General features: G+C 39.6%; 1 protein-coding gene across 1 annotated transcript; it reads left to right on the top strand.

The window, feature by feature from the left end:
* Nucleotides 1–13,994: 13,994 nt before the first annotated feature.
* Nucleotides 13,995–15,353, top strand: LOC133395092 (uncharacterized). The gene has a single exon (XM_061663786.1). The coding sequence runs from the start codon at nt 14,049–14,051 to the stop codon at nt 15,351–15,353; it is 1,305 nt and encodes a 434-aa protein (XP_061519770.1). The 5' UTR covers nt 13,995–14,048.
* The last annotated feature ends 4,695 nt before the right edge of the window (nt 15,354–20,048 follow it).

Here is a 20,048-nt window from a genome sequence, read left to right as displayed (position 1 = left end):
CCATTGAAATAGTGCAAGATGGCTTCATTTGGATGAAACATGGCCGTAACAACGATAATAGATGGCAACAAAACTCAACATCAAATTTCAAGGCCATCAAAATAGTGCAAGATGGCTTCATTTGGATGAAACATGGCCGTAACAACGATAATAGAGGTCAACAAAATTCAACATCAAATTTCAAGGCCATTGAAATAGTGCAAGATGGCTTCATTTGGATGAAACATGGCCGTAACAACGATCATAGATGGCAACAATATTCAACATCAAATTTCAAGGCCATTGAAATAGTGCAAGATGGCTTCATTTGGATGAAACATGGCCGTAACAACGATCAAAGATGGCAACAATATTCAATATCAAATTTCAAGGCCATTGAAATAGTGCAAGATGGCTTCATTTGGATGAAACATGGCCGTAACAACGATCATAGATGGCAACAATATTCAACATCAAATTTCAAGGCCATTGAAATTATGAAAGATGCCTTCATCTGGATGAAACATGGCCGTAACAACGATAATAGATGGCAACAAAATTCAACGTCGCATTTGAAAGCCATTCAAATAGTGCAAGATGACTTCATTTGGACGAAACATGCCCGTAATAATGATAATAGATGGCAACAAAACTCAACATCAAATTTCAAGGTCATTGAAATAGTGCCTGATGGCTTCATCTGGATGAAACATGGCCGTAACAACGATAATAGATGGTAACAAAATTCAACACCAAATTTCAAGGCCATTGAAATAGTGCAAGATGGCTTTATGTGGATGAAACATGGCCGTAACAACGATAATAGATGGCAACAAAACTCAACATCAAATTTCAAGGCCATTGAAATAGGTCCATGATGGCTTCATATGGATGAAAAATGGCCGTAACAACGATAATAGATGGCAACAAAACTCAACATCTAATTTCAAGGCCATTGAAATAGTGCAAGATGGCTTCATTTGGATGAAACATGGCCGTAACAACGATAATAGATGGCAACAAAACTCAACATCAAATTTCAAGGCCATTGAAATAGTGCAAGATGGCTTCATTTGGATGAAACATGGCCGTAACAACGATCAAAGATGGCAACAATATTCAACATCAAATTTCAAGGCCATTGAAATAGTGCAAGATGGCTTCATTTGGATGAAACATGACCGTAACAACGATCATAGATGGCAACAAAATTCAACATCAAATTTCAAGGCCATTGAAATAGTGAAAGATGCCTTCATCTGGATGGAACAAGGCCGTAACAACGATAATAGATGGCAACAAAATTCAACGTCCCATTTGAAAGCCATTCAAATAGTGCAAGATGGCTCCATTGGGATGAAACATGGCCGTAACAATGATAATAGATGACAACAAAACTCAACATCAAATTTCAAGGCCATTGAAATAGTGCAAGATGCCTTCATTTGGATGCAACATGGCCGTAACAACGATAATAGATGGTAACAAAATTCAACATCAAATTTCAAGGCCATTGAAATAGTGCAAGATGGCTTCATTTGGATGAAACATGGCCGCAACAACGATAATAGATGCCAACAAAATTCAACATCAAATTTCAAGGCCATTGAAATAGTGAAAAATGGCTTTATGTGGATGAAACATGGCCGTAACAACGATCAAAGATGGCAACAAAACTCAACATCAAATTTCAAGGCCATTGAAATAGTGAAAGATGGCTTTATGTGGATGAAACATGGACGTAACAGCGATAATAGATGGTAACAAAATTCAACATCAAATTTCAAGGCCATTGAAATAGTGAAAGATGGCTTCATATGGATGTAACATGGCCGTAACAACGATAATATATGACAACAAAACTCAACATCAAATTTCAAGGCCATTGAAATAGTGCAAGATGGCTTCATTTGGATGAAACATGGCCGTAACAACGATAATAGATGGCAACAAAATTCAACGTCGCAGTTGAAGGCCATTGAAAAAGTGAACGATGCCTTCATTTGGATGAAACATGGACGTAACAACGATAATAGATGGTAACAAAATTCAACATCAAATTTCAAGGCCATTGAAATAGTGAAAGATGGCTTCATATGGATGGAACATGGCCGTTACAACGATAATAGATGGCAACAAAATTCAACATCAAATTTCAAGGCCATTGAAATAGTGGAAGATGGCTTCATTTGGATGAAACATGTCCGTAACAACGATCATAGATGGCAACAAAACTCAACATCAAATTTCAAGGCCATTCAAATAGTGCAAGATGGCTTCATTTGGATGAAACATGGCCGTAACAACGATCATAGATGGCAACAATATTCAACATCAAATTTCAAGGCCATTGAAATAGTGAAAGATGCCTTCATCTGGATGAAACATGGCCGTAACAACGATAATAGATGGCAACAAAATTCAACGTCGCATTTGAAGGCCATTGAAATAGTGCAAGATGCCTTCATTTGGATGAAACATGGCCGTAACAACGATAATAGATGGCAACAAAATTAAACATCAAATTTCAAGGCCATTGAAATAGTGCAAGATGGCTTCATTTGGATGAAACATGGCCGTAACAACGATCATAGATGGCAACAATATTCAACATCAAATTTCAAGGCCATTGAAATAGTGAAAGATGCCTTCAAATGGATGAAACATGGCCGTAACAACGAAAATAGATGGCAACAAAATTCAACGTCGCATTTGAAGGCCATTGAAATAGTGAAAGATGCCTTCATTTGGATGAAACATGGCCGTAACAACGATCATAGATGGCAACAAAATTCAACATCAAATTTCAAGGCCATTGAAATAGTGCAAGATGGCTTCATTTGGATGAAACATGGCCGTAACAACGATAATAGATGGCAACAAAATTTAAGATCAAATTTCAAGGCCATTGAAATAGTGAAAGATGGCTTCATTTGGATGAAACATGGCCGTAACAACGATAATAGATGGCAAAAAAACTCAACATCAAATTTCAAGGCCATTGAAATAGTGAAAGATGGCTTCATTTGGATGAAACATGGCCGTAACAACGATAATAGATGGCAACAAAATTCAACATCAAATTTCAAGGCCATTGAAATAGAGCAAGATGACTTCATTTGGATGAAACATGGCCGTAATAATGATAATAGATGGCAACAAAACTCAACATCAAATTTCAAGGTCATTGAAATAGTGCCTGATGGCTTCATCTGGATGAAACATGGCCGTAACAACGATAATAGATGGTAACAATATTCAACATCAAATTTCAAGGCCATTCAAACAGTGCGAGATGACTTCATTTGGATGAAACATGGCCGTAACAACGATAATAGATGGCTAAAAAACTCAACATCACATTTCAAGGCCATCAAAATAGTGCAAGATGGCTTCATTTGGATGAAACATGGCCATAACAACGATAATAGAGGTCAACAAAATTCAACATCAAATTTCAAGGCCATTGAATTAGTGCAAGATGGCTTCATTTGGATGAAACATGGCCGTAACAACGATCATAGATGGCAACAATATTCAACATCAAATTTCAAGGCCATTGAAATAGTGCAAGATGGCTTCATTTGGATGAAACATGGCCGTAACAACGATCAAAGATGGCAACAATATTCAATATCAAATTTCAAGGCCATTGAAATAGTGCAAGATGGCTTCATTTGGATGAAACATGGCTGTAACAACGATCATAGATGGCAACAATATTCAACATCAAATTTCAAGGCCATTGAAATAGTGAAAGATGCCTTCATCTGGATGAAACAAGGCCGTAACAACGATAATAGATGGCAACAAAATTCAACGTCGCATTTGAAAGCCATTCAAATAGTGCAAGATGACTTCATTTGGACGAAACATGGACGTAACAACGATAATAGGTGGCAACAAAACTCAACATCAAATTTCAAGGTAATTGAAATAGTGCCTGATGGCTTCATCTGGATGAAACATGGCCGTAACAACGATAATAGATGGTAACAAAATTCAACACCAAATTTCAAGGCCATTGAAATAGTGCAAGATGGCTTTATGTGGATGAAACATGGCCGTAACAACGATAATAGATGGCAACAAAACTCAACATCAAATTTCAAGGCCATTGAAATAGGTCCATGATGGCTTCATATGGATGAAACATGGCCGTTACAACGATAATAGATGGCAACAAAACTCAACATCTAATTTCAAGGCCATTGAAATAGTGCAAGATGGCTTCATGTTGAGGAAACATGGCCGTAAAAACGATAATAGATGGCAACAAAACTCAACATCAAATTTCAAGGCCATTAAAATAGTGCAAGATGGCTTCATTTGGATGAAACATGGCCGTAACAACGATCAAAGATGGCAACAATATTCAACATCAAATTTCAAGGCCATTGAAATAGTGCAAGATGGCTTCATTTGGATGAAACATGGCCGTAACAACGATCATAGATGGCAACAAAATTCAACATCAAATTTCAAGGCCATTGAAATAGTGAAAGATGCCTTCATCTGGATGAAACAAGGCCGTAACAACGATAATAGATGGCAACAAAATTCAACGTCGCATTTGAAAGCCATTCAAATAGTGCAAGATGACTTCATTTGGACGAAACATGGACGTAACAACGATAATAGGTGGCAACAAAACTCAACATCAAATTTCAAGGTAATTGAAATAGTGCCTGATGGCTTCATCTGGATGAAACATGGCCGTAACAACGATAATAGATGGTAACAAAATTCAACACCAAATTTCAAGGCCATTCAAATAGTGCAAGATGGCTTTATGTGGATGAAACATGGCCGTAACAACGATAATAGATGGCAACAAAACTCAACATCAAATTTCAAGGCCATTGAAATAGGTCCATGATGGCTTCATATGGATGAAACATGGCCGTTACAACGATAATAGATGGCAACAAAACTCAACATCTAATTTCAAGGCCATTGAAATAGTGCAAGATGGCTTCATGTTGAGGAAACATGGCCGTAAAAACGATAATAGATGGCAACAAAACTCAACATCAAATTTCAAGGCCATTAAAATAGTGCAAGATGGCTTCATTTGGATGAAACATGGCCGTAACAACGATCAAAGATGGCAACAATATTCAACATCAAATTTCAAGGCCATTGAAATAGTGCAAGATGGCTTCATTTGGATGAAACATGGCCGTAACAACGATCATAGCTGGCAACAAAATTCAACATCAAATTTCAAGGCCATTGAAATAGTGAAAGATGCCTTCATCTGGATGAAACAAGGCCGTAACAACGATAATAGATGGCAACAAAATTCAACGTCGCATTTGAAAGCCATTCAAATAGTGCAAGATGGCTCCATTCGGATGAAACATGGCCGTAACAATGATAATAGATGACAACAAAACTCAACATCAAATTTCAAGGCCATTGAAATAGTGCAAGATGCCTTCATTTGGATGAAACATGGCCGTAACAACGATAATAGATGGTAACAAAATTCAACATCAAATTTCAAGGCCATTGAAATAGTGCAAGATGGCTTCATTTGGATGAAACATGGCCGCAACAACGATAATAGATGCCAACAAAATTCAACATCAAATTTCAAGGCCATTGAAATAGTGAAAAATGGCTTTATGTGGATGAAACATGGCCGTAACAACGATAATAGATGGCAACAAAACTCAACATCAAATTTCAAGGCCATTGAAATAGTGAAAGATGGCTTTATGTGGATGAAACATGGCCGTAACAACGATGATAGATGGCAACAAAATTCAACGTCGCAGTTGAAGGCCATGGAAAAAGTGAACGATGCCTTCATTTGGATGAAACATGGCCGTAACAATGATAATAGATGACAACAAAACTCAACATCAAATTTCAAGGCCATTTAAATAGTGAAAGATGGCTTCATTTGGATGAAACATGGCCGTAACAACGATCAAAGATGGCAACAAAACTCAACATCAAATTTCAAGGCCTTTCAAATAGTGCAAGATGGCTTCATTTGGATGAAACATGGCCGTAACAACGATCATAGATGGCAACAAAATTCAACGTCGCATTTGAAAGCCATTCAAATAGTGCAAGATGGCTCCATTGGGATGAAACATGGCCGTAACAATGATAATAGATGACAACAAAAGTCAACATCAAATTTCAAGGCCATTGAAATAGTGCAAGATGGCTTCATTTGGATGAAACATGGCCGTAACAACGATAATAGATGGCAACAAAATTAAACATCAAATTTCAAGGCCATTCAAATAGTGCAAGATGGCTTCATTTGGATGAAACATGGCCGTAACAACGATCATAGATGGCAACAAAATTCAACATCAAATTTCAAGGCCATTGAAGTAGTGAAAGATGGCTTCATCTGGGTGAAACATGGCCGTAACAACGATCAAAGATGGTAACAATATTCAACATCAAATTTCAAGGCCATTCAAACAGTGCTAGATGACTTCATTTGGATGAAACATGGCCGTAACAACGATAATAGATGGCTAAAAAACTCAACATCAAATTTCAAGGTAATTGAAATAGTGCCTGATGGCTTCATCTGGATGAAACATGGCCGTAACAACGATAATAGATGGTAACAAAATTCAACACCAAATTTCAAGGCCATTGAAATAGTGCAAGATGGCTTTATGTGGATGAAACATGGCCGTAACAACGATAATAGATGGCAACAAAACTCAACATCAAATTTCAAGGCCATTGAAATAGGTCCATGATGGCTTCATATGGATGAAACATGGCCGTAACAACGATAATAGATGGCAACAAAACTCAACATCTAATTTCAAGGCCATTGAAATAGTGCAAGATGGCTTCATGTTGAGGAAACATGGCCGTAAAAACGATAATAGATGGCAACAAAACTCAACATCAAATTTCAAGGCCATTAAAATAGTGCAAGATGGCTTCATTTGGATGAAACATGGCCGTAACAACGATCAAAGATGGCAACAATATTCAACATCAAATTTCAAGGCCATTGAAATAGTGCAAGATGGCTTCATTTGGATGAAACATGGCCGTAACAACGATCATAGATGGCAACAAAATTCAACATCAAATTTCAAGGCCATTGAAATAGTGAAAGATGCCTTCATCTGGATGAAACAAGGCCGTAACAACGATAATAGATGGCAACAAAATTCAACGTCGCATTTGAAAGCCATTCAAATAGTGCAAGATGGCTCCATTCGGATGAAACATGGCCGTAACAATGATAATAGATGACAACAAAAGTCAACATCAAATTTCAAGGCCATTGAAATAGTGCAAGATGCCTTCATTTGGATGAAACATGGCCGTAACAACGATAATAGATGGTAACAAAATTCAACATCAAATTTCAAGGCCATTGAAATAGTGCAAGATGGCTTCATTTGGATGAAACATGGCCGCAACAACGATAATAGATGCCAACAAAATTCAACATCAAATTTCAAGGCCATTGAAATAGTGAAAAATGGCTTTATATGGATGAAACATGGCCGTAACAACGATAATAGATGGCAACAAAACTCAACATCAAATTTCAAGGCCATTGAAATAGTGAAAGATGGCTTTATGTGGATGAAACATGGCCGTAACAACGATGATAGATGGCAACAAAATTCAACGTCGCAGTTGAAGGCCATGGAAAAAGTGAACGATGCCTTCATTTGGATGAAACATGGCCGTAACAATGATAATAGATGACAACAAAACTCAACATCAAATTTCAAGGCCATTTAAATAGTGAAAGATGGCTTCATTTGGATGAAACATGGCCGTAACAACGATCAAAGATGGCAACAAAACTCAACATCAAATTTCAAGGCCATTCAAATAGTGCAAGATGGCTTCATTTGGATGAAACATGGCCGTAACAACGATCATAGATGGCAACAAAATTCAACGTCGCATTTGAAAGCCATTCAAATAGTGCAAGATGGCTCCATTGGGATGAAACATGGCCGTAACAATGATAATAGATGACAACAAAAGTCAACATCAAATTTCAAGGCCATTGAAATAGTGCAAGATGGCTTCATTTGGATGAAACATGGCCGTAACAACGATAATAGATGGCAACAAAATTAAACATCAAATTTCAAGGCCATTCAAATAGTGCAAGATGGCTTCATTTGGATGAAACATGGCCGTAACAACGATCATAGATGGCAACAAAATTCAACATCAAATTTCAAGGCCATTGAAGTAGTGAAAGATGCCTTCATCTGGATGAAACAAGGCCGTAACAACGATAATAGATGGCAACAAAATTCAACGTCGCAGTTGAAGGCCATTGAAAAAGTGAACGATGCCTTCATTTGGATGAAACATGGCCGTAACAATGATAATAGATGACAACAAAACTCAACATCAAATTTCAAGGCCTTTTAAATAGTGCAAGATGGCTTCATTTGGATGAAACATGGCCGTAACAACGATCATAGATGGCAACAAAACTCAACATCAAATTTCAAGGCCATCCAAATAGTGCAAGATGGCTTCATTTGGATGAAACATGGCCGTAACAACGATCATAGATGCCAACAAAATTCAACATCAAATTTCAAGGCCATTGAAATAGTGAAAGATGCCTTCATCTGGATGAAACAAGGCCGTAACAACGATAATAGATGGCAACAAAATTCAACGTCGCATTTGAAAGCCATTCAAATAGTGCAAGATGGCTCCATTGGGATGAAACATGGCCGTAACAATGATAATAGATGACAACAAAAGTCAACATCAAATTTCAAGGCCATTGAAATAGTGCAAGATGCCTTCATTTGTATGAAACATGGCCGTAACAACGATAATAGATGGTAACAAAATTCAACATCAAATTTCAAGGCCATTGAAATAGTGCAAGATGGCTTCATTTGGATGAAACATGGCCGCAACAACGATAATAGATGCCAACAAAATTCAGCATCAAATTTCAAGGCCATTGATATAGTGAAAAATGGTTTTATGTGGATGAAACATGGCCGTAACAACGATAATAGATGGCAACAAAACTCAACATCAAATTTCAAGGCCATTGAAATAGTGAAAGATGGCTTTATGTGGATGAAACATGGACGTAACAACGATAATAGATGGTAACAAAATTCAACATCAAATTTCAAGGCCATTGAAAAAGTGAACGATGCCTTCATTTGGATGCAACATGGCCGTAACAATGATAATAGATGACAACAAAACTCAACATCAAATTTCAAGGCCATTTAAATAGTGAAAGATGGCTTTATGTGGATGAAACATGGCCGCAACAACGATAATAGATGGCAACAAAACTCAACATCAAATTTCAAGGCCATTGAAATAGTGCAAGATGGCTTCATTTGGATGAAACATGGCCGTAACAACGATCATAGATGGCAACAATATTCAACATCAAATTTCAAGGCCATTGAAATAGTGAAAGATGCCTTCATATGGATGAAACATGGCCGTAACAACGATAATAGATGGCAACAAAATTCAACGTCACATTTGAAGGCCATTGAAATAGTGAAAGATGCCTTCATTTTGATGAAACATGGCCGTAACAATGATAATAGATGGCAACAAAACTCAACATCAAATTTCAAGGCCATTCAAATAGTGCAAGATGGCTTCATTTGGATGAAATATGGCCGTAACAACGATAATAGATGGTAACAAAACTCAACATCACATTTCAAGGCCATTGAAATAGTGCAAGATGGCTTCATTTGGATGAAACATGGCCGTAACAACGATAATAGATGCCAACAAAATTCAACATCAAATTTCAAGGCCATTGAAATAGTGCAAGATGGCTCCATTGGGATGAAACATGGCCGTTACAATGATAATAGATGACAACAAAACTCAACATCAAATTTCAAGGCCATTGAAATAGTGCAAGATGCCTTCATATGGATGAAACATGGCCGTAACAACGATAATAGATGGCAACAAAATTCAACGTCGCAGTTGAAGGCCATTGAAAAAGTGAACGATGCCTTCATTTGGATGCAACATGGCCGTTACAATGATAATAGATGACAACAAAACTCAACATCAAATTTCAAGGCCATTGAAATAGTGCAAGATGGCTTCATTTGGATGAAACATGGCCGTAACAACGATAATAGATGGTAACAAAATTCAACATCAAATTTCAAGGCCATTGAAATAGTGCAAGATGGCTCCATTGGGATGAAACATGGCCGTTACAATGATAATAGATGACAACAAAACTCAACATCAAATTTCAAGGCCATTGAAATAGTGCAAGATGCGTTCATATGGATGAAACATGGCCGTAACAACGATAATAGATGGCAACAAAATTCAACATCAAATTTCAAGGCCATTCAAATAGTGCAAGATGCCTTCATTTGGATGAAACATGGCCGTAACAACGATAATAGATGGTAACAAAATTCAACATCAAATTTCAAGGCCATTGAAATAGTGCAAGATGGCTCCATTGGGATGAAACATGGCCGTTACAATGATAATAGATGACAACAAAACTCAACATCAAATTTCAAGGCCATTGAAATAGTGCAAGATGCCTTCATATGGATGAAACATGGCCGTAACAACGATAATAGATGGCAACAAAATTCAACGTCGCAGTTGAAGGCCATTGAAAAAGTGAACGATGCCTTCATTTGGATGCAACATGGCCGTTACAATGATAATAGATGACAACAAAACTCAACATCAAATTTCAAGGCCATTGAAATAGTGCAAGATGGCTTCATTTGGATGAAACATGGCCGTAACAACGATAATAGATGGTAACAAAATTCAACATCAAATTTCAAGGCCATTGAAATAGTGCAAGATGGCTCCATTGGGATGAAACATGGCCGTTACAATGATAATAGATGACAACAAAACTCAACATCAAATTTCAAGGCCATTGAAATAGTGCAAGATGCCTTCATATGGATGAAACATGGCCGTAACAACGATAATAGATGGCAACAAAATTCAACGTCGCAGTTGAAGGCCATTGAAAAAGTGAACGATGCCTTCATTTGGATGCAACATGGCCGTAACAATGATAATAGATGACAACAAAACTCAACATCAAATTTCAAGGCCATTGAAATAGTGCAAGATGGCTTCATTTGGATGAAACATGGCCGTAACAACGATAATAGATGGTAACAAAATTCAACATCAAATTTCAAGGCCATTGAAATAGTGCAAGATGGCTTCATTTGGATGAAACATGGCCGCAACAACGATAATAGATGCCAACAAAACTCAACATCAAATTTCAAGGCCATTGAAATAGTGCAAGATGCCTTCATATGGATGAAACATGGCCGTAACAACGATAATAGATGGCAACAAAATTCAACGTCGCAGTTGAAGGCCATTGAAAAAGTGAACGATGCCTTCATTTGGATGCAACATGGCCGTAACAATGATAATAGATGACAACAAAACTCAACATCAAATTTCAAGGCCATTGAAATAGTGCAAGATGCCTTCATTTGGATGAAACATGGCCGTAACAACGATAATAGATGGTAACAAAATTCAACATCAAATTTCAAGGCCATTGAAATAGTGCAAGATGGCTTCATTTGGATGAAACATGGCCGCAACAACGATAATAGATGCCAACAAAATTCAACATCAAATTTCAAGGCCATTGAAATAGTGAAAAATGGCTTCATATGGATGAAACAAGGCCGTAACAACGATAATAGATGGCAACAAAATTCAACGTCGCATTTGAAAGCCATTCAAATAGTGCAAGATGGCTCCATTGGGATGAAACATGGCCGTCACAATGATAATAGATGACAACAAAACTCAACATCAAATTTCAAGGCCATTGAAATAGTGCAAGATGTCTTCATTTGGATGAAACATGGCCGTAACAACGATAAAAGATGGTAACAAAATTCAACATCAAATTTCAAGGCCATTGAAATGGTGCAAGATGGCTTCATTTGGATGAAACATGGCCGCAACAACGATAATAGATGCCAACAAAATTCAACATCAAATTTCAAGGCCATTGAAATAGTGAAAAATGGCTTCATATGGATGAAACATGGCCGTAACAACGATAATAGATGGCAACAAAACTCAATATCAAATTTCAAGGCCATTGAAATAGTGAAAGATGGCTTTATGTGGATGAAACATGGACGTAACAACGATAATAGATGGTAACAAAATTCAACATCAAATTTCAAGGCCATTGAAATAGTGAAAGATGGCTTCATATGGATGGAACATGGCCGTAACAACGATAATATATGACAACAAAACTCAACATCAAATTTCAAGGCCATTGAAATAGTGCAAGATGGCTTCAGTTGGATTAAACATGGCCGTAACAACGATAATAGATGGTAACAAAATTCAACATCAAATTTCAAGGCCATTGAAATAGTGAAAGATGGCTTTATGTGGATGAAACATGGACGTAACAACGATAATAGATGGCAACAAAATTCAACGTCGCATTTAAAAGCCATTCAAATAGTGCAAGATGGCTCCATTGGGATGAAACATGGCCGTAACAATGATAATAGATGACAACAAAACTCAACATCAAATTTCAAGGCCATTGAAATAGGGCAAGATGCCTTCATTTGGATTAAACATGGCCGTAACAACGATAATAGATGGTAACAAAATTCAACATCAAATTTCAAGGCCATGGAAATAGTGCAAGATGGCTTCATTTGGATGAAACATGGCCGTAACAACGATAATAGATGGCAACAAAATTCAACGTCGCATTTGAAAGCCATTCAAATAGTGCAAGATGGCTCCATTGGGATGAAACATGGCCGTAACAATGATAATAGATGACAACAAAACTCAACATCAAATTTCAAGGCCATTCAAATAGTGCAAGATGCCTTCATTTGGGTGAAACATGGCCGTAACAACGATAATAGATGGTAACAAAATTCAACATCAAATTTCAAGGCCATTGAAATAGTGCAAGATGGCTTCATTTGGATGAAACATGGCCGTAACAACGATAATAGATGCCAACAAAATTCAACATCAAATTTCAAGGCCATTGAAATAGTGAAAAATGGCTTTATGTGGATGAAACATGGCCGTTACAACGATAATAGATGGCAACAAAACTCAACATCAAATTTCAAGGCCATTGAAATAGTGCAAGATGGCTTCATTTGGATGAAACATGGCCGTAACAACGATAATAGATGGCAACAAAACTCAACATCAAATTTCAAGGCCATTGAAATAGTGAAAGATGCCTTCATTTGGATGAAACATGGACGTAACAACGATAATAGATGGCAACAAAACTCAACATCAAATTTCAAGGCCATTGAAATAGTGAAAAATTGCTTTATGTGGATGAAACATGGCCGTAACAATGATAATAGATGGCAACGAAACTCAACATCAAATTTCAAGGCCATTGAAATAGTTCAAGATGGCTTCATTTGGATGAAACATGGCCGTAACAACGATAATAGATGGCAACAAAACTCAACATCAAATTTCAAGGCCATTGAAATAGTGCAAGATGGCTTCATTTGGATGAAACATGACCGTAACAACGATCATAGATGGCAACAATATTCAACATCAAATTTCAAGGCCATTGAAATAGTGAAAGATGCCTTCATATGGATGAAACATGGCCGTAACAACGATAATAGATGGCAACAAAATTCAACGTCGCATTAGAAGGCCATTGAAATAGTGCAAGATGCCTTCATTTGGATTAAACATGGCCGTAACAACTATAATAGATGGTAACAAAATTCAACATCAAATTTCAAGGCCATGGAAATAGTGCAAGATGGCTTCATTTGGATGAAACATGGCCGTAACAACGATAATAGATGGCAACAAAACTCAACATCAAATTTCAAGGCCATTGAAATAGTGAAAGATGGCTTTATGTGGATGAAACATGGACGTAACAACGATAATAGATGGCAACAAAATTCAACGTCGCATTTGAAGGCCATTGAAATAGTGAAAGATGCCTTCATTTGGATCAGTTCGCTTGCAAACGTCAACGAGAGAGGACGTGTTGTTGTTTTGATTTGCAAGCCATAATGTGTACGACCGAAAGATATGGAAGGAACACTTTCCGTATCGACTATTCGGAGGCTCCTAAGCGACCCACCCTAGAAGAAACCGTGAACTTCCTTTTTGAAGTGCTAGAAACGGGTGTGGATGTGAAGATGGTGCAACGCAACACTGCGCAAAGTGCCGTCTACGTCACTATGCCAACGCTTGAACGTGCGGAAAGCATAGTGAAGGAGCATTCTGGGAAGCACTGCATCACGCACGAGGGGAAGCAGTATCCGATTCCGATCGAGATGGTGGATGGTGCGACGGAGGTGAACATCCGTGATCTTCCGCCAGGAATCCCCGACGAAAACGTTTCCGCTGAGCTGAACCGCTTCGGTGAAGTGCTAACTATTGTGCCCGGTGTTTGGGGAGCCGGAACGCGGCTTGCCAGGATTCCTTCGGGTGTGCGCATAGTGCGCATGAAGCTGGCGAAACCCATCCCTTCCTTCATTACTGTGTGTGGTGAGATGACCGGTGTGTTGTATCGCGGACAGCAGCAAACTTGCCGTCACTGCAATGAAGCTTTGCATCACGGTATTAGCTGCATCCAAAACCGTGTGGGTCAGCTCCTCAACAGCGGTGCGGCAAAATCGTACGCAAGTACCGTTAAGCAAGCACCAGCACAAACATCTGATGCGAACACAGCATCAACTAGTACCGCAGGTACTAACACCACGGGACGACGCAAAGGGAAGGCCAAAATTACTTCCCTTACAAACACTACTAAGCCACCAGCGAGCACTGCATCGAAAGTGGCTAATCGGCTTGTGATCCCGATCGAGCCGCTAACTCTCGCTCCGCCTTCGAGTCCGAAGCGGAGCGTGAAAGCCAGTGGTGAGAAACCCGAGGAGAAGATGCGTGCTGCCGTTGGTGCCGTCGCAACGCATGTAGAAAATGACGATGCTCCTACTTTTACTGCTCCTGCTGCCGATGATGCTGCCGCTGCCGCTACTATCAATGCCGCTGTTTCCGCTGCTATTGCCGATGCTGCCGCTGCTACGGATGCTGCCACTGATGCTAACGATGCGGCTGCATCTGAGCCCATGAGGGTGGAATGCCGGGCGCCTTCAGGTGCCTTAATGTTCAAAGAGCCGCTCGCAATCCCTTCCACATCCTTTTCCATCCCTTCCCACGACGAACCGCTTGCGGTTAAACGCAAACAAAATGCGGAAACGGATAATGAGAGTGACGCCTCATGTTCGTCAACATTTAGTGTTATGAGCGCGTCCAAGCGTAAGCCTGGTCGACCGCCAAAAAAACACACAACTTCACTACAGATTAATTAAGTTTTGTTGCGATGGATCCTAACCCGGTAAGTAGTGATCTTGGTAGTAGCTATAATATAGCTACTATTAATATTAATGCGATTTCTAACGCGACAAAGCTGGAAGCCCTCAAAACATTTATTAGGACGATGGACCTGGACATCATATTTCTGCAAGAAGTATGTATTTCAGATCTATCGCTTCCTGGGTATAACGTAATTTGCAATGTTGATGTGACGGGGAGGGGTACGGCGATCACTTTACGTCAACATTTAAAATTTTCCCATGTCGAGCGCAGCTTAGATTCTCGTCTGATTTGCGTTCGACTCGAGAACAATGCCACCCTGTGCAATGTTTACGCTCCTTCGGGCAGTCAGCGGAGAGCGGAGAGGGAGGATTTTTTCGGGCGAACGTTACCTTTCTATTTGCGGAATGCATGTAACCATGTTATTCTCGCGGGTGACTTTAACTGCGTGTTGCAGTCGAAAGATGTGACGGGCGCTAGAAATTTTAGCCTTTCTTTGCAAAACGCTGTAAGCAACATGGGCATGTGCGACAGCTGGGAGCTTCTCAAGGGTAACTCAGTGGAGTTTTCTTATGTCACAAGTGGTTCGGGTTCACTTATCGATCGTTGTTATGTCTCCTCTTCACTTAAAACACAGTTAAGAGCGACCAGTATGCATGTCTTGTCCTTTTCCGATCACAAGGCGCTTACCGTTCGTGTTTGCCTTCCAATCCCGCCGAGCCGTTCGCACAGCAATGGCTATTGGCAACTGAGACCACATGTATTAACTGACGCAAACCTGGAGGAGTTCGGATGCAAGTGGAACTATTGGACCAGACAGCGTAGAAATTACGGCTCGTGGATGCAGTGGTGGGTTGAGCTCGCGAAGCCAAAAATAAAGTCGTTTTTCCGTTGGAAAACAAATGAACGGTACCAAAGTTTTCGCTTGCATCATGAACTACTCTACAGGGGGTTGAAGTCCGCCTATGATCGATATGTCACGGACCCTAACGAGTTAGTGAATATAAATCGTATAAAAGGACAAATGCTTCTCCTTCAGAGACGTTTTTCCGAGGACTTCACCCGCATTAATGAAACGCGCGTATGCGGAGAGAGCATGTCGGTCTTTCAGTTAGGGGAGCAAAGGAGGAGGCGAACGGTGATCGACAAGCTGACGATTGATGACGGATCGTCCTTAACTGAGCTAAAGGATATAAATGTTCATGTTGAGGGCTTTTTCAGAAATCTATACACAACATCCGACACATCCACAACGACCACAGAAACAACATTTACAAGCACACGCGTTATTCCCGAGGACTGCGAAGCCAACAAAAATTGCATGGACGAGTTTACTTATGGTGAGCTTTTCGATGCAATTAAAAAGTCACCTTCGAGAAAGTCCCCTGGCCCGGATGGAATTCCCAAAGAGTTTTATCACCGTGCATTCAGCATCATAAATAGAGAGCTTCTTCTAGTTCTTAATGAGGCCCTCTTAGGAAAGATTCCTGAAAGTTTCGTTGACGGGGTCATAGTGTTGGTTAGGAAGAGGGGAGGAGGCTGTACCATGTCTGCATTTCGACCGATATCACTCCTTAACGCAGATTACAAGCTTCTGTCGCGGATGGTCAAACACAGACTAGATGGCATCATCGGGAAGTGGGAGATTATTTCGGCAGCGCAGAAATGTTGTAATAAACCACGCAACATTTTTCAAGCTGTTCTTTCCGTTAAGGAGAGAGTGATTGATCTGCAGAGGAAACGAAAGTGTGGTAAGCTCATCTCCTTTGACCTTTCGCATGCTTTTGATCGCGTCAATAGGAATTTCCTTTTTGAAACCATGCTCTCTTTGGGATTCCATCCGAGGTTGGTAGGGCTTTTGAGAACTATTGGTGAGCGATCAGCATCCCGCATCCTCATTAATGGTCACCTCTCTCCTTCCTTTCCGATCCAACGTTCTGTCCGACAAGGTGACCCTCTTTCCATGCACCTTTTCATCCTTTACCTTCAACCGCTCATCACAAGACTAGAAGGCATTTGCTGCGGCCAGGATGACCTGGTCAACGCATATGCTGACGACATCTCTGTGGTGACAACCTCTCCTGACAAAATCGAGCGTGTGCGAGAACTATTTGAGGCATTTGGAAGTGTCTCTGGTGCTCGTCTCAACGTGGACAAAACCAACGCACTCGACGTAGAAATCGTTAGTGCTTCCACAATAGTATCTGTCCCATGGCTACACACTGTTCAACGGCTTCGACTGCTCGGAATTCTATTTTTGAATAACATCCGAGATGACATGGGACAGAATTGGGACATCGTAATCCAGCACTTTAGATCTCTAGTGTGGCTGCATCGCATGAGAGATTTAAATCTTGTGCAGAAGGTATATCTTCTCAACACCTTCCTGCTACCGAAGCTGTGGTACGTGGCGTCAGTATGTGGCGCCAGAGCATTGGACATTGCGAAGGTAACTAGTATTATTGGTTCCTTTCTGTGGCATGGCACTGGAGGAATCCGGATCCCACTTCATCAGCTGGCACTACCACGGAAGCGAGGTGGTCTGAATCTGCACATACCAGCAGTTACAGTTAATGTTCTCTTGACGAACAGGTATCTTGCAGAACGAGAGTGCCTAGCAATCGGTGAGCCACACATCATCAGGGCCGGTAATCCACCGGATCTCTCAAGCATTCCGACTACATATCCTTGCCTGAGAAACGTGATCAAACAACTTGCGTACGTGCCACCAGAGTACGGTCAAAGGCCATCGTCTCGGCTGTTGCGGCGTATGCTTACGAGCAGATTACTAGACGCTAAGATAGTGCGTGAGACACGACAACACAGCTGGAGAAGGATCTGGAGAAACGTCAATTGTCCAGTCTTATCATCCCTTCAACGTTCGACACTTTTCCTGTTGGTCAACGGAAAAATTCCAACATGCAATCTTCTTTTCCGAATGGGGCAAATTGTGACCAACTCGTGTTTGTTTTGTCCGTTTGTGGAAACCCTGGAGCATAAATTTTCATGTTGCAGAAGAGTTTCTGCGGCTTGGGAGCTATTGCAACAGAAAATTACTGCGTTAGCTCCAGGTTGTGCTCGTTCTTTTAACTGTTTGCAATTCCCAGTACTAGCCGGAGCTAGTACTGAACAGAGAATAGGTGTTTTGCGTTTGTTTGCAAACTATATCATCCACATCGTTGGTAACAACGATGGTATGATTGATCTAGGCGTACTCAATTGTTGTCTAACGTTATAAAATATGTTATGTTTTTTTCCCCGCGTCATTCTGTTTTTGTACATAAATTAGTTCATAAGAATTAAACTTTACTCGCAAATATATATATATGTTAAAAAAAAAAAAAAAAAATAGATGGTAACAAAATTCAACATCAAATTTCAAGGCCATTGAAATAGTGAAAGATGGCTTCATATGGATGGAACATGGCCGTTACAACGATAATAGATGGCAACAAAATTCAACATCAAATTTCAAGGCCATTGAAATAGTGGAAGATGGCTTCATTTGGATGAAACATGGCCGTAACAACGATCATAGATGGCAACAAAACTCAACATCAAATTTCAAGGCCATTCAAATAGTGCAAGATGGCTTCATTTGGATGAAACATGGCCGTAACAACGATCATAGATGGCAACAATATTCAACATCAAATTTCAAGGCCATTGAAATAGTGAAAGATGCCTTCATATGGATGAAACATGGCCGTAACAACGATAAGAGATGGCAACAAAATTCAACGTCGCATTTGAAGGCCATTGAAATAGTGAAAGATGCCTTCATTTGGATGAAACATGGCCGTAACAACGATAATAGATGGCAACAAAATTAAACATCAAATTTCAAGGCCATTGAAATAGTGCAAGATGGCTTCATTTGGATCAAACATGGCCGTAACAACGATCATAGATGGCAACAATATTCAACATCAAATTTCAAGGCCATTGAAATAGTGAAAGATGCCTTCAAATGGATGAAACATGGCCGTAACAACGATAATAGATGGCAACAAAATTCAACGTCGCATTTGAAGGCCATTGGAATAGTGAAAGATGCCTTCATTTGGATGAAACATGGCCGTAACAACGATAATAGATGGCAAAAAAATTCAACATCAAATTTCAAGGCCATTGAAATAGTGCAAGATGGCTTCATTTGGATGAAACATGGCCGTAACAACGATCATAGATGGCAACAATATTCAACATCAAATTTCAAGGCCATTGAAATTATGAAAGATGCCTTCATCTGGATGAAACATGGCCGTAACAACGATAATAGATGGCAACAAAATTCAACGTCGCATTTGAAAGCCATTCAAATAGTGCAAGATGACTTCATTTGGACGAAACATGCCCGTAATAATGACAATAGATGGCAACAAAACTCAACATCAAATTTCAAGGTCATTGAAATAGTGCCTGATGGCTTCATCTGGATGAAACATGGCCGTAACAACGATAATAGATGGTAACAAAATTCAACACCAAATTTCAAGGCCATTGAAATAGGTCCATGATGGCTTCATATGGATGAAACATGGCCGTAACAACGATAATAGATGGCAACAAAACTCAACATCTAATTTCAAGGCCATTGAAATAGTGCAAGATGGCTTCATATGGATGAAACATGGCCGTAACAACGATAATAGATGGCAACAAAACTCAACATCAAATTTCAAGGCCAT

Source organism: Anopheles gambiae, chromosome 2, assembly GCF_943734735.2.
Source record: "Anopheles gambiae chromosome 2, idAnoGambNW_F1_1, whole genome shotgun sequence".
In the NCBI taxonomy this organism is placed as follows: Eukaryota; Metazoa; Arthropoda; class Insecta; order Diptera; family Culicidae; genus Anopheles; species Anopheles gambiae.
Note: the sequence above shows the minus strand (reverse complement) of the source record. Positions and strands in the feature narration are given on the sequence as shown.

What these genes read in the sequence shown, in the direction of transcription:
- LOC133395092 (XM_061663786.1), top strand. Translation starts at nt 14,049, where the DNA reads ATGTGTACGACCGAAAGATATGGAAGGAACACTTTCCGTATCGACTAT.